Genomic DNA, 22525 nt, shown 5'->3' on the forward strand with positions numbered 1-22525 from the left:
GTCTATTATTTACGTCAAACGTAACAAATGTCGCTTTTATTTACAAAACATATTTAAAAATACATAATTATTATGAAACGAAGCGAAAGTAATAATATATCTGCTTAATTCAGTGTCGGAAATCTGTAATTGCGTTATATTTGTGATTTATTGTGGTACTTGTAGCATAACCTCAAAATTAACAAATTATACTTGAACCTTCATATTTGGTGGAGATAATGGCTTTGCAGCTGTCTAGACGTGAGGTGGACAACTTGCGTTCGTCGTTAGATCGTGCAATTTACCGCACAATTGGGAAATCTGATAGTTCGCTGTTGTCAACAGTTGCGTCTTGCCTGACTAATGGGTAACTAATTTCAACTCTTATTGTTATCTGCTTAAAGTTTATATTTCTTTATAGTTTCCATTACGGAATTGTGTCGTCGCTTATTACCCTTTTGTAGTCGCAAATTCAATAACATACACGAGATTTCGATGTTTAAATGTATTAAAGTCCGTATTTAAGGATTTATTTTAATCAAAATTAATATTATAAGAAAAGTTAGAAAAACAATGACACTTGACATAACTAATAAAATATAGTGACATATGACATATCTAGTAAATAAAAACTCTATGATGTATTTAAAAATCTTCAACCAGTGTCTTTAACAAAATGTAATGTTTAAAGTATACTTTTTTACGACCCAATTTACTCAAACTTGTGGTCGCTAATTTGTCAAAATCCTAATATAATTCTGCTTCATGAACGTCTCCCCATCAACTTGAATTGTATCATAATGATCTTAACCTTTCACAGCTATGAACGAAGGAAGATCATAGATAAGATATCTTCTCACATAGATACAAAGAAAGCAAGTAAACTGGCAGACAAAGTGTTGGCTTTGGCTCAGGAACTTATATCAAATTCAAAGACATCTAAGAGAAAATATGAGTCTTCAAGTGACAAAGATCGAGATACAAAAAGGTAATTTCTAATTAAATTACATCTGAACACAATAATCAAGCCTTTAGGTCAGGGATTCCCAATGTTTTTTTTTATATCAAAGGTGGCAAACGAGAAAACGGCCACCTGAATTCGCCGAAATAGCGAGGCGACCGTTGCCCGTAGACATCCACAAATGCAGATGCGTTGCCTACCTTTAATCAATGGAGAAGGGGACGCCCAGAAAGAGGATATTTCCCCTTCCTATGCATCCTCTCTTCTGCCAAATCCACTTCCCCTTCCAATCCTTTCCTAATAGGAAAAGGGTGGGAAGGGAAAGTGGACTAAAATTAGGCCTCTGGGACCACACTCATCAGACGAAACGCGGAATTGCTTCCACTTGTCGCCTGTCTTCTATGTGGTCGTGGTATTGCACCGGTCGATCCAACCAATTCATGCACCCAACAAATATTGTTGTTGCGGGATCTACCAATGTAAGTTAACCCCAGGGGGTCGATATCAAACTTAAAGCATTGCTTATTCTCACTGTCTTCTTCTATTGACTTAAGTCAGAATAAAAAAAATAATAATTGATCTTAAAAGTAGGTAATTTGGCCATATAGGTCTGAGATAACAGTTAATTTTGAAATAGGGGTCACTTGTCCAAAATAGTCTAGGGATCACTGCTTCAGGTTGATTAAAAATATTTTGTTTATTTTCTATATATATTATAGACTATAAAAATGAATTGATTGATGTTCCTATAGATTAGATTTTTATTATATAAATTTGAATTTGAACCACATGTATAACATACCCAAAACTGATATGTGAATGTAGAAGAAGCAAGAGAAGTGTCAGGCTCTTGCCAAAACATAGTCTCTGTCTACCTCTCTGGGTTATGTTGTATTTAAATAGTAACTTAAATAGATAAAAAGGGATATACTGATATGGGTACAGCTATTTATTAAAAACTAGCCGTCGCCTATCTGCGCGTAATTAAAAAAAACTTATTAAGTAGCCTATGTATTCTTTCAGACTATGTTCTACATCTGTGCCAAATTTCATCAAGATTAGTTGAAACAAAGATTTGCATTTATATTATTAAGTTAGATGTTTTTTTATGTATTTGTAATTAACAATTAAATTGCCTAGTTTTAGACATGTTTAAAAAAAACATTTTCCTATTTTTTCATTTGTATTTTCCAGGTCTAGACATGATGAAAAAGAGATAAAAGAAGAGAAGCGGGAGTCTAAAATTGAGAAGGAGAGACAAGAGAAAGAGGATGAGAAGAAAGTTGGTAACGGAATGGAGTTGCCGATAATTCTACCTGAAGGGGAGACTGTCGGATCCAAAATGGCAGGCCTTAGTGCTGATAAGATTAAGGTATTTTGTTTATTAAATATAGCCAATAGACCTAATAGTCATTTGTACCATGAATTTTTTTTTAAAGCAATGTATGATTTATTTAAAAACTAGCGACCCGCCCCGGCTTCGCACGGGTGCAATGCAAAATATACCTACTACAGAATAAATGCACAATTTATTTAAGGTACTTAAATGGATAAGAATTAATGCTGTATTGTTTAAAATCACTTCGTAAAAGAATAAAAATGGTTATGCTGGGTTATCCCTAAGAGATAGACATATAATAATAATAATAATAATAATGATAATTGTATATCCCACGGAAATGTGGTGGCCGAGGCCTCCTCAATGCTAAGGACATGCATAACCGTGAGGTATACAATCTACGGGAGTATTTCCTGAAAATCGATGAGGGGATACATCGAGATGTGGTGTCAGTAGATAAGGGGCTCACCCCGCTCTCTCTTAATAACGAGAACTGGCGTAAACACCCAGTGTTGAGTACCTCCGAGCGTTTAGATATATGGAAGAGCAAGGAGTTACACGGCAGGTTTTATCGGGCTCTGCATGGGCCTGATGTAGACCTGCCTGCCTTTGTGAACTGGCTACGTTTCGGTGACCTCTTTGGGGAGACCGAGCTTTGTCTGTGCAATTATGGACGAAGTTATCAAGACGAACAACTACCGGAAGTACATTATGAGGGACGGCACGCTAGATGTCTGTCGTTTGTGCCACTGCCCTGGCGAGTCCCTCAGACATGTCACTTCCGGTTGTTCTCGCCTTGCTAACTCCGAGTACTTGCACAGACACAACCTAGTAGCCAGAATAATCCATCAACAACTTGCTCTTAAGTATGGTCTAATCGCTTCAGAGGTGCCGTACTACAAATACACACCGGAGCCAGTTCTCGATGATGGTCATATCACGCTCTACTGGGATCGATCTATTATCACAGACAGGACTATTGTAGCCAATAAGCCTGATATCGTGATAATAGATCGATCTGCGAGACATACGATAATTGTTGACGTAAGTATTCCCCATGACTGTAATCTCGTGAAGGCAGAGACAGACAAGATGTCAAAATATTTGGATCTCGCGCACGAGATTACAGCCATGTGGCATATGGAGTCAACAATTATCGTACCGATAGTGCTGTCCGTGAATGGATTAATCGCGAAGAGCCTCGATCACCACCTAGAGAGGCTCTCGCTCGGTAAGTGGGTGAAGGGCCAGGCACAGAAGGCGGTACTCCTGAGCACGGCACGCATTGTGAGGAAGTTTCTGTCTCTGGAGGCCTAACCGCCGGTAGCTTGGGCCCAAGGCTCCGCTGCCGACGTATCCAGATTTTTTATATTTTTTTTAATATTGTTTAAGATTTTATTAAGAAAAATGTATAAAATTAAACAAGAAATAAATATGTGGAATAATAATATTTATTTAGTTCAAGAAAATCTCATATTGTTAGTAGTCTTATTTCCTAATGTTAGTAAATAAAATAAAATAAAATCATGGTAACAGTTATATTATCTACAATTATTTATCAGAGATGGGAGTTGCAGTGCAGGTAGTTGAAATTCCGCACAACTGCACTGTCCCATCTCGATGCCAAAACAATCAGGAGAGAGTTATTGCTCGCTTGAATGCGACTTATTAGAGAAGCGCTTCTATACCGCATTATCGCATAAAAATCATTGACTTTGGCTTCAGCAAACATAGCTGAAGCACTACAAAACCGTGGTAACCCCAACATTGCTCTGAGACCGTTATTATACTGGACACGCAGCGCACTATATGCTCTCTGCGTGAAGGAGGCCCACAGGCTGCACGTGTAGAAGGACTGGCAGAAAGCTCGAAATAGCGTTGTCTTTACTTCTCGCGTACATCGTGCAAACCTGCGCGCCAACATGTTGCATCGAACAGACAGGGCCCTGCGCTCCCGCTCGATATCTAAGTCATCATTCAGATTGAAAGTAACCCAGTGCCCGAGGTATTTAAATTTATCAACCAACTTAAGAGGAGAACCATCCAGAAACACCGGCGGTATATTGCCGAGGCATTTCGAACCAACTGTAAAAACCATTACCTCACTCTTCTTGGCATTATATCTCAGATCATTCTTCTCAGCATACCTCTCGCAAATAGAAATCAATTTTCTGAGCCCTCCAATCGTAGGGCACAATAGGACCATGTCATCCGCATAACTAATTGTATTAAAACAGACTCCGTCGACGTGACAGCCAACGCCGGCATCATTGAGTTTTAAAATCAACTGATTTACATAAAGATTAAATAGCCGAGGTGACGTTATGCCGCCCTGTCTAACTCCACATTCCAGACCATATTCATCAGAGTGCTCTCCTGCCCACCTGACCGTATTAACCTGACAACTATACCAGTACTTTAAAAGCCCTATTATATCCCGCGGAACGGTTGTTTCTTGTTCCATTTTATACCACAGCTTGTCATAAGAAACAGTGTCAAATGCCTTGGAAAGGTCCAAATAACAAGCCACTACAGGTGTCTTACGGGCCGTGTAGTACTGGACGGTGTGCTTAAGTGACAGAATTGCACTTTCAGTCGATAGGCCAGGTCTAAAACCAAACTGCGCATCGTGTATTCTAATGTGCTCCGCCATATGCCTGTCGAGTAGCCCATCCAGTACCTTAGCAATGACTGTGGCCAAAGATATAGGCCTATAGTTCGAGGTATCAGAGTGGTCCCCAGTTTTATTTTTAATGATTGGGACGACCACGGTTTTGGTCAAGTCATTCGGCAAGTATGTATGACGAATGCAGAGTGTAAAAAACATAGCCAGGATTCTCGGTAAGTGATCGCCCGCGTGTTGTAAGTGTTCTATGCTGAGGCCATCATGCCCTGCAGATTTGCCCTTCACCATAGTACGAATCAAAGACCTTACCTCATGGGCTGTGAAACCTGAGCTCCCTTCCTGTACTTGATCATCCGCAGCCATAGCATTCACACCTACACTGGTCGCTGTTTTTACCTTGAATTGCTCCTTGAACAAGTTGGCAATATTCCTACCACCCTGCACACCACCTACACTAACAGGAAAATTTCGCTTCGAATTTAATTTATTTGTATTTTTCCAAAAACTCTTGAAATCTTTTTTATTATGTTTCTCAGCTAATAGATCCATTTTAATCCTCTCCTGATTGTTTAGACACCATTTTAATTTCATCTTAAATTTTTTCCTTGATTCACACATAAGCGTATATACAGGTCCAGTATTGGGTTTGCCATAGAAATTCCACAACTTAAAATTTTTACGTGCTTCATGATGCGCTTCTTTAACATATTTATTCCATCCACATACGTATTTACATTTATTGCGTTTAACATCCTTATAACTACATACAGCGGCTTCCTTTAATATACTAACTACATTATTATACATGTTATCTAATACATCCCTATGACTAACATTTGTACACATTTTATCACAACATTCATGTAATTGAAAAGGAAAGTCTACGTCTCGCAACTTATCATTACACAGATTATAATAATTTTGTATTTGATTACAATCCCTATCACCCCAGATAACTTTGTTACAAAAAATTTCCGACTGTACATATTTACATTTAATAATATTTAAATTACAAACAATTTGTAGCGGCATGTGATCGGACCAATAAATATCGTACAATACCCGAACATTAATCAATGTACTATATGCCGCTTTTGTCATAATACAATGATCTAACCACCGTTTACAGCCGTGCGCATCACTCACGTACGTGTACGAATCCGCAGAAAGTCTCTCAGTATCGACACACAACCACGATTGTTCGCTACAATAATCACTCAACTCAGAGTAAAACAACTCACCCGGGTGAGCGTTCATGTCACCTAACATAATCACACATTCGATATTATTACTATCTATAATAGCATTAATCTTACTTAGGCACTCCGTAAATTCAACAAGATTATCGGCCGAATCGGTCGGCATATATACACAAAAAATCAGTATTTCACGATCTTGTATATTAACTCTAATAGCAGCTATACGTTCACACTTACAGTTTATGACGCACACTTTATTTAACAAAGCTTTCCGCCACAGCAGCGCCACGCCCCCGTGAGGTCTGCCTCGAAGTATACCAGCCGTAGTGTCGACCGCCGAATGGCCCGTGTAAGCGAACTCGCTGTCTATTGAGCCAAGTTTATCTATGTCATGTGGCAAAAGCCACGTTTCTTGAAGTGCAATAACATCGGCGGACTGACATAGTCGCCTTACACACTCTGTGGACTTGTTTAGGCCCCTACAATTAAAACTAATGATTTTTATTTGTTCATAAACCATTATTCATTTCTTTTAAGACATTCTCGTCGTTTCTACTACGACGCCTAAAATCAACAAAACGTCGATATGCAATACCTTCGGGCCAAAAATCTTCGTTCATAAATATACTATATTTATGTTTCGGAACAAAAATTTTAAATGAATTATAATCTTTTTTAATCTTCATATTAATCGCTTCTACTGTTACATTTACATTGCTTTTCTTAAAAATATAATTAAGAATATCTTCAGAGGTAACATCTTTTGATACATTGTATATATACAAAGGGGTCTTTATATCCGCGGCTTTGAATTTACTTTCAGAGTCATTGACCGCTTTGCCCCTATTTCCAGCGAATTTATTTTTCAGTTTATTCTTTTGTACTCTAATCCAGTGTTCACTTGGTTGCGCAGCCTTCCATTCTCCTTCACGAGCGATATCCGCAAACGACTTCTTAATCATCGCGGGGCGTGTGCGCAGGCGCGGTGTAGCTGTGTGTTCGCTAGCGGCCGGCGGCGGCGAAGACGGCGATAATGCGCGCGCATTTTGTGCGTGAATCATCGGTCCGGGTCGTGTAGACAGCTCGTCGGTTGCACTCTTCTTATGCGATTTGTTTACATACGCACTGTTGACTACTGACACTTCTTTTCCTTCTACCCGCTTATTAGAATTAATTGCATTTATTGTGTTTAATTCAGGGGTGCAAATTTTAGGTGTTTTATTCGCACTTTTTACCATTGTTGTACAATCCTCAATTGGGATATGAGGTAATCCAAAAGGTCCACTGTCGTTAGCAGATTCATGTACATAAGTTCGACTCCCTCTTACCGTGTTTACATTACATTCAAAGTTGTCAACAAACGACGACTCTTTAAGAGTTTTAATTTCATACTTCACCCATTTAAGATCTTTCACGGTAGCATATTCATTCTTTATATAATTTATCTCACTTTGCATTTTAACTATGTCCTTTAGAAGTCGCGTTACATCAACATGATCGAATGTAACGGGAGGTAGCTTCTGTAGATCTCGGGCGACGAAGATGGGAATTTCATTCGGATCTAATTCTTTAATTAATGTAATGATATCATCTATTTCACGTTTTGACTTTCCTCCCCCCTTTCGTTTTCTTTTCTTTGTTGAGGATACAGAATTAAATAACAAATCTTTTGCAGTTTCAATTTCTTCTTGCGAAAAAGCACTCGTACAGATTTGGCTTAAACTAACTTCATTCATAACATCAATTTTGTTACATATAAACGCTAACACCTCATTGATCGTGATATTACACGAAGAACATTTCACACACGTATTTGCACTCGATGCCATAGCTATAACACCCGGACATGCGCACAATGCACCCGTGCGTCAGCGCATGTGACGATTGATATATACCATCGCGGACTTTTTTGTTGAACTTTTTAAGGTGAACAATACTGTAGTACATTATTTTGGTCTATCTCGTAGGGTTCAGCCAGCGTTTGCAATATAAGCGCAAAAAAACTTGCTTATTTACGACATCACATTAGAAAACTTTAAATTTATCAGTGTTTCTCTACTATATTATGTTTGTTTTATACTATGTATTGATGTATTGATATAAATTTTTTACAAAAAAAATGCAGTTAAATCATGCATTGTGTTGGCAAAAATCTATACCAAAGTTCCTTGAAAACACAAAAACCTGGTATCTTCAGTGAGGTTAAGGCGTGTTGTAGAGTAGAGTGGTATCTCAGTATGTTGTTATGGTACTGAAGACAATGGTGTCTTACATATTTTTGATGTGAAACATCTATAGGCTCACTTGTAAACCGAATTGTTGGCGTGGCGACGCTTGCCGTGGCGACGGGTTGCCACGCTATACTGATGTATACATACATACATACATATATATATATATATATATATATATATATATATATATATATATTATTTTATTTTAATAATATTTTATATTATTTTTATTTATTTATTTAATTATAATATTTAATATTTTATGCATATTACTTATACACACACGATGTTTCACATCTGCCAGGCGTCCCATGATGGCTCACATTTTTTATTTATTAATATAGGGACTTTGGTTCTGGAATAATAATTGACCTAAAAAGTATATAATTTGGCTATTTGGGTCTGAGGTAACAGTTTATTTTGGAAAAGGGATCACTTGTTTAAAGTAGGTTTGGGGATTCCTGGTTTAGATGTATGGATGTTTGTATGAAGTTATCTCCGGAACTTCTCAACGGTTTTTGATGAAATTTGACACAGATGTGGAACATAGTCTGGAGTTCTTCCAGACTATGAACATAGACATAGACTGATAATTAAGTTTTTTTTTTTAAATTCTAGCTAGGTAGTTAAACATAATAATAGAAAAAATTAAGACTACCTACGGCTAATATTTTTCGATATGAAAAACATCTTTATATATTCCAGTTAATGATGGCGAATGCACAGAAGGAGATTGAGGAACGAAAGCGTGCTTTATTAGCGTTGAAGGGTGAGCAGAGACCGAGTGTGAATGCTGCTGTGGCGGCCGCGCAACAACTCAAAGTACAGATGCAGCAAAATAATGCGATACCACCGCCAAGTGTTATCAAACCTGTCCTTTATTCTAGGCCATGTGAGTTATTTTTTTTACCTTCTGTATAATATATTAAAAGAAAAAAAAAACATAAAAAATATGTCTGTATGATTTTTTTTACCAATAGATGGCGTATTCTATGTTTATTACAATTACTAGTATTTGTGAGGGATTTTTTTTGCACGAAATAAAAAATCTAGATATAGGCTATGTTAATTAAGGATAGTGTAGTTTCAGAGCATATTCAATGCAAACAAACAAACAAACAAACAAATCTTTCCTATTTATAATATTAGCATAGAGCATAGACTAACTGACTAGAGTGTTGATGGCTCTTGACTTGCAATCTCCAGGTCCTGGGTTCGTATCTCGCCATGTACTAATGTGTTTTTCGATTTACATATGTACATTTATCCGACATTCTTGTGATGAAGGAAAACATCAGTGATGCTGCACATATCAGTGAAGTCAACTCACATTGAGTCAACATTGACTATGTCCTAGTCATCTCTAACTTAGGGTAGACTCTGAGACCCTCAGTGGGGATGTATAGTGAGCTGATGATGATGATAGACTAACTGTCCCTATTGTCTTACCTCACAGTATGTTTTCTGATACAATATTGACATAATATGACGTCAATTACAGCTGCAGCTCAGTTGAGTCAAGAGGAGTTGGAGAAGCAGAGGAAGATAGCTGAACTTCAAGCCAGGATACAGAGGAAGTTGGCAGGTAGAGTATATTTAAACTTTGAAGAATCCGATAAGTATTATATTAAATGTATGGAGGATGGATTATTTTGGATGGATCTTATCTCTTTTACTGTATTAAACAATTTTACTAATATTATAAATGCAAATATTTAGATGGATGGATGTTTTTTTAGAAGTTATCTCCGGAACAGTTCAACGGATCTTGATGAAATTTGACATATATGTAGAACTAGCTGTTGCCCGCGACTTTTTTATTATTCTGAGCGGACGCGCTCAGAATAATAAAAAACATAACTAGTAGCTTATATGTTCTTTCAGACTATGTTCTACATCTGTGCCAAATTTCATCAAGATCCGTTGTGTTGTTCCGGAGATAATTTCAAACATCCATCCATCCATCTATACATTCGAAATTGAAATTAGATGATGTGGTAACGTGAGTTAGTTCTTTGACTATTCCAGGTGGAGCCCTAGCGTCAGCAGGTAACGCGGGTCCTGCGCCCCTCATCCTGGACAGGGAGGGGCGTACTGTGGACACCAGCGGCAAGAGAGTCCAGCTGACACATGTCGCACCCACTCTTAAGGTAATATTAATCCTTACAGCATCATCAGTAAGAAAAAAAAACCAGTCAAGTGCGAGTCGGACTCAAGTATCAAGTGTTCCGTACAAAAATGTAGATTTATACGTAAAATTAACGATTTTTGATATTTTTCTTTTATCTGTGCTATAACTTAATGATTCTGAGTACAGAAGTAACTTGTATGTTTTGATTCATTTGCAAGTGTTGAAAATTTGCTGTATTTTTTGATTGCGTTGTATTGGAAGTTTGATTTTTTCATAGCTCCAAAGGGACAGTAGATCTGAGTGATAAATTCCAGCTTGATACCTTCATGTGTTTCTAAGAAAAAAGGTCTTGACAAACAGACAAACGGATGCATAAAGTGAAACTCCTATTTGGGGTCCGTTTTTTCCTTTCGAGTTGCGGAACCCTAAAAAACATTGACTAAACTAGACTCGTTCGTTGTGGCGGTGTTGCCAGTGTTACGATTTTGGAAACTTTATTATCTTCTAGTTATGATATTCGTTGCTACTTCAAGAGAAAAATAAACCATAGTTAAAGTTACAAATTAACTAAAATCTACTAATCTTCTAGTTATTTAAAAAAAATCGAAAAATTGTACCAATCTGCAAGCACTTCCTTTCAATTATAATATTTTTTTTATCAAAATCAGACCACCAGGGGCGGAGTTTCGCGGTAACACACATAAAAAAAAAACAGTCGAATTGATAACCTCCTTCTTTTTAAAGTCGGCTAAAAAGCTAAGAACAGCCTGTTCTGTAAGTTAGTTAAGTACAGTAATAATTCTAGTTGTTACTAATTTCCTTTGTGAGATTTCTACGACTGTAACTCTTAAATGTCGCCTTTCTTAACGGGAATAGAACCCAGGATCTCTTACAATTCCTTCCAGGCGAATATTCGTGCATTACGTCGTGAGGAGTTCAAGGCTCAGCTGTCCAGTGGATCAGCATCCAGTGTGCCAGCAGCCAGCGCACCTTGGTATGATGATCGTGTGGAGAGCAAGCCTCCAGTACGAGCACGAAGAGCTCTGCGCTTCAACGAGCCCGGCAAGTTCCGACATCTTGCTGATAGACTTCGGATGAAGGTATACACTAAACATCACTTTCTGACACTAAAATCTTAAAGAACTAGACTTTACTATAAAAAACTTGATATCCAGACCAAATATCCTTGTTTGATTATTCTAAGATCTTAAAATTGTGTCAGCAAATGCTTTTATAAACATAGTTAAATTGTAATTTTTATCATTTATAAGACTTAAACGGTGGCTCATGGGTTAAGCACTTGACTTGCAATCTGCAGGTCATGGGTTCGAATCCCGACTTCTACCAATGTGTTTTTCGATTTACATATGTACATTTATCTGACATTCTTACTGTGAAGGAAAACATCGTGATGCTGCACATATCTGAGAAGAAATTCAATGATATGTGTGAAGTCAACTCGCACTGAGTCAGCATTGACTATGTCCTAGTCATCTCTAACTTAGGGTAGACTTTGAGACCCTCAGTGGTGATGTATATTCTTTAATTAGAAACCTGAAATACTGATATCCCTGCTCGAAGGACCAAGTTTCATACAAAATTAACGCATTATTTAACATTGAACTTTATAACTAATAGCATAAGGTCTGTATTAGGCACAACTAGAGAAGCTGCAGAATGAGATTAGTCAGATCGCGCGGAAGACGGGCATCTCTTCTGCTACCAAACTTGCCCTACTCGCAGCGGATACGCCCGACAGTGACCGTTTACCCGACATCGAGTGGTTAGTACTTAAATATACGATAATCTAGATATATTACAGCTGAAAATTTCCATCTAGAACATTCTAGACAAACTATTTATACAATCAAACTTGGATAAGCAAAAATCTAAGGGACTGCGATTTTTTCTCGCTTACAGAGTTTCTCTCTCACTCAAGTTTCTCGCTTTTGGAGGTTTTTTTTGTAAAATTAGGATAAGAATTCTAAAACACACCTTTCTTAATGCTAAAACTGAATCAAAAAAAATGATCTCAACTATTAGGTGGGACAGCGTAATCCTGATGACTCCAGAAGAGAGAGAAGAGAAGAGAAAGAGAAGTGCACCGACAGGAGACAGCAGGACTGATACTCAGAGAGTAGATGACTGTAATGTGGGCGATGATGACATTGTTGAGAATTTAAATGAAGATGCCATCACCAATCTTGTTGAACATCCGCAGCAATTGAGGCCACCAAGTAAGTTGACAATTTAAAAAAAAACAAATATGCCAATTATTTGTATCTATGACACTCAAGGTATGAATATAAATAAAATTAAAAAGTAAAAATAAAATATAATTGAATTAAGACATATGAACCTTTATATATACACTAGCTTTTACCCGCGACTCCGTCCGCGCAGAATAAAAAATAGAAAACGGGGTAAAAATTATCCTATGTCCGTTTCCTGGTTCTAAGCTACCTGCCCACAAATTTTCAGTCAAATCGATTCAGCCGTTCTTGAGTTATAAATAGTGTAACTAACACGACTTTCTTTTATATATATATACTAGCTTTTACCCGCGACTCCGTCCGCGCGGAATAAAAAAAAAAAAAAAAAGTAAACGGGGTCCTATGTATCCTATGTCCTATTCCTGGTTCTAAGCTACCTGCTCACCAATTTTCAGTCAAATCGATTCAGCCGTTCTTGAGTTATAAATGGTGTAACTAACACAACTTTCTTTTATATATATAGATATAGATGACATTCAGGAATAATGTAGTTATTTATTTGAGAAAGTTTTACTGAAATCGGTTCAGTAGTTTTTTAGTTTATATGTTACAAATAAACATGTTTTTCATAATAATATTAGTGTAGAAAATCGTTCCATAACCATTCATGACTACAGATTAGTTGTTTTAAAAAGAGTAAATAAAAACAACATGATTTTCGTTTTTATTGATATTTTATACCACACATAACAAAATTAACGTTATTAATAAACTTTTGACACTTGACATTTTATTTTATCCGGTTAGAAATAAAATAAGATTACTTCATTTTATTTGGATCAACACATAGAAATCCTATTCTCTTAAAAAATGACGGACAACCAACAGATCTACACAAAATACAGCTTTCTAATATAACAGGTGCGGATGTACTGGAAGTTGTTTCTGGAACATTCTTTGTCGAAGTAACCGTTACGCTATTTATTAAGTTATTTTCATAACTGTTTTTTCCGTTATATTCGTTTTGATTGTAGTTATTGATTGGATTGGTTTGTAATTTTGGATAGTAACCATATTGGTTATTGAAATTTAATCCATTGGGTGACGTAATTGGATTGTTAATATTGTATGGATTTTTATAATTATTTATTGGATAAGCATTATTGTTGTAATAATTTATGTAACCAGTATTTTGATTGTTATAAATAGGTATACTTGATTGTTCAGTATTTATTCTGTAAGGGTCGTTATTAGGTCGATAACTAGGGTTATTAACCGGTTGATAATAGTTATGTATGTTATTTTGTTGGTTGTAATCGTTATTGTAGTTATTTGGATAATATCTGTTGTCGGTTAATTTTTTAGCGCCAAAATTATTCATATTTGGTTGATATTGAATAGCTGGTGTTCTATTTTTGTTATAATTATCTAAATTGGTGTGATAACTTGAATTGAATGTATTATTTAATGATTTAACGTACCATGTATTGTTAAATATACGAAATGATCCGTTTCTGTTTGGATAATAATTACGATTATTATTATTAATTCTTTCAAACGTGATGTTTCTCTTCTTTCGATTGTAAGTAGTTTCGGTTATTTTTTCGAACGGCCAAAGAAACTTTTGATCTACAACTTCGTTATCATATTTTTGTATTGTTTGTTTTGCAATTGATTCTTCTAAAGTTTTATTAGCATTTGATGAATTAGATGGGAAATCTTCTTTATCTTTTACACCTGAATCTTCATACAGATCTGTAATTTCCTTATTAATTTGTTTAGTTCTTCTTTCGTTCAATTCATGCGGTGATGGAGTGAATGATATAACTTCTTTGTTCTTAAATCGTTCTTCATTCGTTGAACCATAAAATGATTTGATGAATAAATATTTTTTATTTTCCTTTTTGTCTTCAGTAATTTCAGATGTGAAAGAATTTTCGTTAAACGTGTTTTGTTGATTTTGATCAAATTTCTCGTCATTTTTCTTACTAAATATTAAATCTAGTAATAATTCAACATCATGGTTGATTTCTTCAATTACTTCTTCGTATTCTGGTGTATGATCTTTATCCTCACCGTTTTTCGTGTGTATAGCTTCTTTGAATTGGATATTCCTTTTGTTATCTTCTTTGTTAGTGTTTTTTAATGATTTACCTTCATCATTATTTGCAGCTTCTGACTTCTTTAGATATTTCGAAATGTTTTCTTTGCTTCTCGTGTTGTCTTCATTAAATTGTTCAGTAATTTTGTTTTCTTCTTCGGTTTTTGTAATATTTGCATTTGTGAATGATTGTTTATTATTACTTACAGTTTCTGGTTCGTTTTGATTGTACATAGAAGTATCATTTTCTTTTCTTTTAAAGTCGTCATCATCTAATTGCCCGGTATTTTTGTTTTCTTCCTCATTTGTAGTAGTGATTTTATCTACTGCTGACTTAACTTCATCACTTCCTACAATTTCTGATTCCTTTTGATGATATTCAGAATTATCATTTTCTTTTATCTTAATGTTGTCTTGATAAAAATGATCTATATTTTTATATTCTTCTTCGGTTATGATATTATTTGTATGTAATGATTTCACTTCATCACTTTTAAATGCTTCATTATTGTATAATGAATCTTCTTTCTTCTTTATTATGTTTTCATGTGGTTCTTTGGCTTTATTTTCTTCGATTTTATATTCATTATTTTGGAAATCTCTTTTCACTCTTATATCTAAGGGATGATTTTTAATATTGTAGTTATTTAACTTGCCACTAATAGTAACAATAGCAACGATAACATATAATGCAAGTAACATTATGTACAACTTTATTGAAGGAATGTTATTCGCGGACTGTAAATTGAATGCGGTTTGATTTATCACATCTGTTGTTAAACTAGTCTCTGCACGCTTGTTTACTTGTTTTATTTCTCTTAATTTTTTATTTTATATTTTTTTTTTGTTTTCTTTAAAGAGGTTAAGCATGTTATATGCCTTAATTGTTTGGATTGTTCAGTTAAATCGCGTGAAGGAAAAATTGAGTAATGTGCAGTGAACCTGATTGTTTAAATTTTACTGTATTACTCCAAAAATACTGTTAGACACTGTTTAGTTAATGTTTTAACACTTTGACTACCGCTAATTGTTATTGACATCAACGTTGTTATATGTTTGACCATAAATATATATAACAACAATACTTTATGTATAAATACTTCATTGTTTATTTATAAAGATCACATTTCTCAAGTCTACGTATAATAATGTTACAATAAACATGATTTATCAAAAATCTTAGAGTCAGAGTATAAAATGGTTGACGTATGTTTAAGATAAAGTATTTGAAACACTTTCTAAGTTTTTTATGGTAAGTCTATTCAGTTTTTAGTTAAAACTGTAGCTGGCTTTAAAAATGTTACTGTTTTCTTCGTTATTGACAAATTGTTTTTTTATACATACTTTTTTTAGTACTTTATATACTTTTTTTTACTTTGCTACGCAAAGTACTGGAATGGTGGCAGGCCTCCTGCAAGATGGACTGATGATCTGGTCAAGTTTGCAGGAGTATCCTGGATGCTGGTTGCACAGGACCGATCATCATGGCAATCTTTGGGGAAGGCCTATGCCCAGCAGTTTTCGTTACGAGGCTGAAATGGAATACTTTTTTATCTTAGAATAGAACTAGTTTTTCTTTTTTATAAAAGTTTATTACGTCTAATAGTTAAGTTATGATTTAAAAATGAACTGTAACAAACTGACAGTATTATTAATGTTTTGTATGAGTGTTCATGAAGATGACAGCATTTCCGTCTCCTTATCATTCGTGGTATAACCGCGTATTTACTCGTACTGGCGGAGGTTTTCTGAAATTTGTTATATTGGGATTATTATTTCATTATAAGTAATAAATTGACTTTTTTTTTGTAATTTTAATTGCATGTTAATCTCACTTTATCTTACTAATATTATAAACTAGCTTTTACCCGCGACTCCGTCCGCGCGGATTAAAAAAATGCACACAAAATAAAAAAGTTCCTATGTCCGTCTCCTAGTTCTAAGCTACCTCACCATCAATTTTCAGCTAAATCAGTTCGACCGATCTTGAGTTATAAATAGTGTAACTAACACGACTTTCTTTTATATATATAAATGCGAATGTTTAGATGGATGGATGTTTGAAGGTTATCTCCGGAACAACTCAACGGATCTTGATGAAATTTGACACAGATGTAGAACATAGTCTAGAAAAAAACATAGAGTGCTTATTAAGTTTTTTTCTTAATTCCGTCCGAACAGAGTATAGGGCAACAGTATTAAATGATTTAGAATCTATATTAATACAAGGTAATTTTAAAATTATTAATATTTCTTTTTACGCATCTCATCTGTACAATTGTTTAACAAAACATGATCAAGGTCGTTTCAAGGTCAATATATTTTTCATTTAAATCTCCCTTATCTTGAACAATATCCTGTTCCCTTTAATACGCATTTCATTTATGTTGATAATTATTTTTTCCACTGGTAATTTATATTTTTAATACATTAATATTTCAGATAATTAGCATATCGATGGTTTTTATAAATAAGGGTCAATGTACAAATTGACAACTTTACAGGAGACGCTCTTAAAATTTCAACCATATAGTTAAATAGACCGCATATGCACTTTTACTTCAGCAAAAAAATATCATTTACATCTGTAAATGTGTATTTATGTTTAGTGAATGTAGTTAACTAAACTAGGAGGTAGCTTTTAATATAAAAAAAAAGTAAAAATCATCAATTTTTTACTTTGGTCCTCATACATAAGACACATCGATTGTAATTGTTGTCTATAAAACTATTATTTGTAAATAAAAAAAAAACAAATAATTTCTACAACACTCAGGAGAAAAATATGATTCGAATGACGCTAGTCGTAAGGGGGCGCCGCAGGCGCCACATCGGGTATAAAGGGTCGTCAGTGGTGCCCCTAAAATACCCTATCTTTGAAAGATTTCCCCCGACCCAAAAAAGAAGGCGCCGCAAAAATGTCGCATAGGGCGCCGGAAATGCTAAAACCGGCCCTGCACTCACACTGATGAAGGGCCCTCAATGGACTCAGACTAGATTAGTCGTTTATACATCAGTTGTCTTAGATTATATTTTATTTTTAGCGGAGCCATTAAAGCCGACGTATATGCCGGTGTTCCTCACAAAGAAGGAGAGGAAGAAGTTAAGAAGGCAGAGTAGACGTGAAGCTTGGAAGGAGGAGCAGGAGAAGGTCCGATTAGGTCTGGAGGCACCACCAGAGCCTAAGCTCAGGTATTGTTATATATTTTAGACAGACTACGGTATCCGGTATCTTTTGCTTCAAATCAACTATTCAACTTAGTTCTTTTTGCAACGTTTTTGTGTGCTTGAGGTCTGATTTTAGTCCGTGTTCCTATCCCTCTATTTCCTTATAAGCAAATGATGGAAAAGGAACGAAGTCGCGGGCGATACCTATAGGTTAATCCATATATGTATAGGATATCGAACCTGATGCGCGCTTTGGGTACGGAGGCGGTACAAGATCCAACCGCCATTGAGGCCAAGGTGCGGGAACAGATCGCCAAGCGCCAGAAGACGCATCAAGACGCCAACAAGGCGAGGGCACTGACCAAGGAGCAGAAGAGGGAAAAGGTACAGTATACTAGCAGGTTCACGCGACTTTGTCTGCGTAGTAACAAAACAATTTTGATATCGTAAGGCCTCGTATGTTCCGGGTAATCTCTTGAACCGCTGGACCGATTTTGACGGGACTTTGATGGGAATGTAGCTGATGCATGCAGATATTTTATAGGCTATTTTTTTTTATTCTCTGCTGACGAAGTCGCAGGCGAACTCTAGTTATAAAATTCGAAGATTTTTTGTGTTTTTATCAAGCCTTGTATTCTATTCCGTTACAGATTGACAGAAAGATAAGAGAAGATACGTCGATGGGAGTTCACGTGGCTGTTTATAGGTGAGATGTGGTTCTATTATTACTTTATTCTGACCTTTCCCTACCCTTCTCGGTTTTTTTTCTACTAAGAAAATGACTAGAAGGGAAGAATCCGCTTAGGATGGTGGAGCTATCCTCTTTTTGTACGTCCTCTCTCTCTATTAAGGTTAAAAATGCATTTGCAATAAGTTTAACAGTGGTAGACACCAGCAGTAATAAATGTTATAATCTTTGCTTTGTCCGCTGCAATACCAATACCTTACAGAACACACACCTTAAGTACTAACTTACTACAACTAAAGTTTGATGACTGTGTGTTCTTTAGGACTCATTTTAGTCTTCTTTCCCTTCTCACTCTTTTCTTTATAATGAATTCATTGATTCTTCCTTGAAATGTTCTCTTTCTGCATATCATTTCTTCCACTGATTAAAAATAGACAGATGTAGGATGACGATCGCTTTGCTATTTCAGCGAATTTAATTAACAATTTGCTATTTTCAACTATATTAGCGAAATAAAAAGAAAATTGTATGAGAAATCTTAACTTTAAAGTGTTCATCAATATTTGTTGGGTGCACGAATTGGTCAGCTCTACCGATAAAATACCACAACCACACAGAAGACTGACGTGAAGTGGAAGCAATTCCAAGTACAGTCTGATGAGTGTGGTACCGGAAGCCTAATTTTAGTCCTCTTTCCCTTCCTACCCTTTTGTTATTAGGAAAGGATAGGAAGGGGAAGTGGATTTGGCGGAAGAGGGGACACAGGAAGGAGAAATATCCTCTTTCTGTGCGTCCCTTTCTCTGTTGATTAAAGGTAGGGCAACGCATCTGCATATGCGGATGTCTATGGGCAACGGTCGCCTCGCTATTACGGCGAATCCAGGTGGCCGTTTGCTCGTTTGCCACCTTGTGGTATAAAAAAAATCAGTGATTAAAGAACGATTCTGAGTAGGAAATTTTGAATGTGTAATTTTATTTCAGAGTGAAAGATCTGTTTGAATGCGCTTCAGCCAAGTTCAAGGTGGAGGTGAACGCGAAGCAGCTTCACATGACGGGCTGCGTGTTGCTGCACCGCGGCTGCTGCCTCGTTGTTGTTGAGGGCGGGCCAAAGCAGCACGACAAGTATAAGAGGTCAGACATACAGACACACACACACACTTCACATGACGGGCTGCGTGTTGCTGCACCGCGGCTGTTGTCTCGTTGTTGTTGAGGGCGGGCCAAAGCAGCACGACAAGTATAAGAGGTCAGACATACAGACACACACACACACTTCACATGACGGGCTGCGTGTTGCTGCACCGCGGCTGTTGTCTCGTTGTTGTTGAGGGCGGGCCAAAGCAGCACGACAAGTATAAGAGGTCAGACATACAGACACACACACACACTTCACATGACGGGCTGCGTGTTGCTGCACCGCGGCTGCTGTCTCGTTGTTGTTGAGGGCGGGCCAAAGCAGCACGACAAGTATAAGAGGTCAGACATACAGACACACACACACACTTCACATGACGGGCTGCGTGTTGCTGCACCGCGGCTGCTGCCTCGTTGTTGTTGAGGGCGGGCCAAAGCAGCACGACAAGTACAAGAGGTCAGACATACAGACACACACACACAAAGTACAGGGACAAGGACACAGCGAGAGTTAAAGTTTCTCTCTTACCAAAGTTTCTCGCTATAGAAGTCTCTCGCTTATGTTATTTACTAGCTTTTAACCGCGACTCTGTCCGCGCGGAATAAAAAAATGCACACAAAATAAAAAAGTTCCTATGTCCGTCTCCTAGTTCTAAGCTACCTCCCCATCAATTTTCAGCTAAATCAGTTAGACTGATCTTGAGTTATAAATAGTGTAACTAACACCACTTTCTTTTATATATATACTAGCTTTTACCCGCGACTCCGTCCGCGCGGAATAAAAAATAGAAAACGGGGTAAAAATCCTATGTCCTTTTCCTGGTTCTAAGCTATCTGCCCACCAATTTTCAGTCAAATCGATTCAGCCGTTCTTGAGTTATAAATAGTGTAACTAACACAACTTTCTTTTATATATATATAGATAGATGTGAATGTTTGGATGGATGTATGTTTGAATGTATCTCCGGAACAGCTGAATGTATCTCGATTATATTTTGCCATAGATTTAGAAAATAGTCTGGAATGAAGCTACAAATTAAGTTTTTTTTTTCTTAATTGCGTATGAACGGAGTCAAGGGCGAGAACTAGTATGTTATATTCGAATTTCTATATATTTTTCTTGGTTATAATTTTTTTTTCGGTTTCTTAAGATGTTTTACTCTTCATCAGGCTGATGCTGCATCGTATAAAATGGGAGGAGGATATGGTGAAGGATGCTGAAGGTGCGGAGGTGCCAAATGCGTGTCATCTTGTATGGGAAGGTGTCACAAAACATCGTGCCTTCGGAGAGATTAAATTTAAGGTGACGATAACTGTTTGTTTACCCTAATGACGCTAGTGTCGCTCGTTTAACTCTACTAATGACTAAATCTGGAATATTATCTATATTAATCTAGTTTTTTTTAATTAAATTAACTATAATAAGAAAAAACTTCACTAAGCGTCTCCCTTAGTGTAGAACTAAATAGTCTTTTAAATAACATGGCGGAATATGTGTTTAACAAATTATACAGGTGATGCCAACAGAGAAACAGGCTCGGGAACATTTCCAGAAGCATGGCGTGGAGCATTACTGGGACCTGGCTTATAGTGGTGCTGTCCTCGGAACTGCAGTTGACCAACCCTAGCTGACCTCCATCTACAACATCATGACTAGACAACGCGGCTCTAGATGAACTAGATAATAGACCAATATTACTTGACCCCTGAAAATATCTTGCTGTCTAGACAACAGGTGTCTAGTTATACTAGATAATCATAAGCCAATTTTACTTGACCTCTACCTGCAACTAGCTATCTAGGAAATGGGGGTCTAGTAGTCTACACCGATCGACTATTTCTATTAGACGCAAACAGCTAGTTAAAGGGGTTCTAGCACAGACCTCTAAGATATAAACGAGTTAGACAGGCTGCTATTTGTAAATGACGGCTATTTTTTGTGCCGATTAGAAGATTCCGGTCATCAGATAGGCATAAAATATTAAAGCTCCAAGCCTGTCTAGTATTCATATTAATAGAGGTCGTTGGAGTTTAGATAATCGTCATAAGTCATAGGTATTTTAAGGAGTAAATTTTTCTAATGTATTTTGTGTTTTTTTTTCTGTATAACCCTACAAATACATTATATGCATGAATTTTTATCTCTACTGTGGGTTACGAAAGATAATTGCAAATTAACTTAACAAAAAATAAGGCAAAAAATTACATGTACAGAATTAAGTAAGATAGCGCTCTTTCATAGAAGACAAATTGCAAGAAAAAGTTTATTCAAAAATACCATTTTTATGAATTGCTTTGTTTATATATGGAAAGCCCTATGAATAATCCAACTAAGGAATATTAAAATAAATAGCGTAATCAAGAACGTAATTGGAAATTTGTCAATCAGTGTGGCCATTGCTTGGCTTAATTGTACCATGATTTCCTTTTTTTTTTGTAAAATTACTTTGTTCTTCAAAAATAACAAGATATATAAGAACCTTGTCAGAATTAAGAAATGATGTTAAAACATTAAGTTAAAAATTGGTGTAATGGCAAATAAAAAAAATATTTTTACCAATAATTACCCCATTAATCATCTTGCAACACTATTAGTGATGGGACTACATTTAAAATTTACTCGATAATATAGTGATCTCTGTCCTGAATAGTACTGAAATGAAAAACGAGATTTAGGCTAAGCGCCATCTGCGCTATACCACCTTAACCTCGGTAAAGATGTAAATGCATCTTCAAGGCAAACAGTCACTAT

The 22525-nt window shown here is 36.2% G+C and overlaps 1 protein-coding gene across 1 annotated transcript; it reads left to right on the forward strand.

Moving 5' to 3' along the window:
• Positions 1-73: 73 nt before the first annotated feature.
• On the forward strand, positions 74-21836 carry LOC106720865 (U4/U6 small nuclear ribonucleoprotein Prp3). Its single transcript, XM_045684884.1, has 15 exons — positions 74-346; positions 800-967; positions 2135-2312; positions 9044-9230; positions 9840-9923; positions 10367-10488; positions 11375-11569; positions 12125-12252; positions 12513-12706; positions 17828-17975; positions 18182-18335; positions 18602-18657; positions 19621-19770; positions 20944-21076; positions 21288-21836. The coding sequence occupies exons 1-15, from the start codon at positions 219-221 to the stop codon at positions 21399-21401; spliced, it is 2139 nt and encodes a 712-aa protein (XP_045540840.1). The 5' UTR covers positions 74-218; the 3' UTR covers positions 21402-21836.
• Positions 21837-22525: the final 689 nt, after the last annotated feature.

Source organism: Papilio machaon, chromosome 28 (assembly GCF_912999745.1).
Source record: "Papilio machaon chromosome 28, ilPapMach1.1, whole genome shotgun sequence".
Lineage (NCBI taxonomy): Eukaryota > Metazoa > Arthropoda > Insecta > Lepidoptera > Papilionidae > Papilio > Papilio machaon.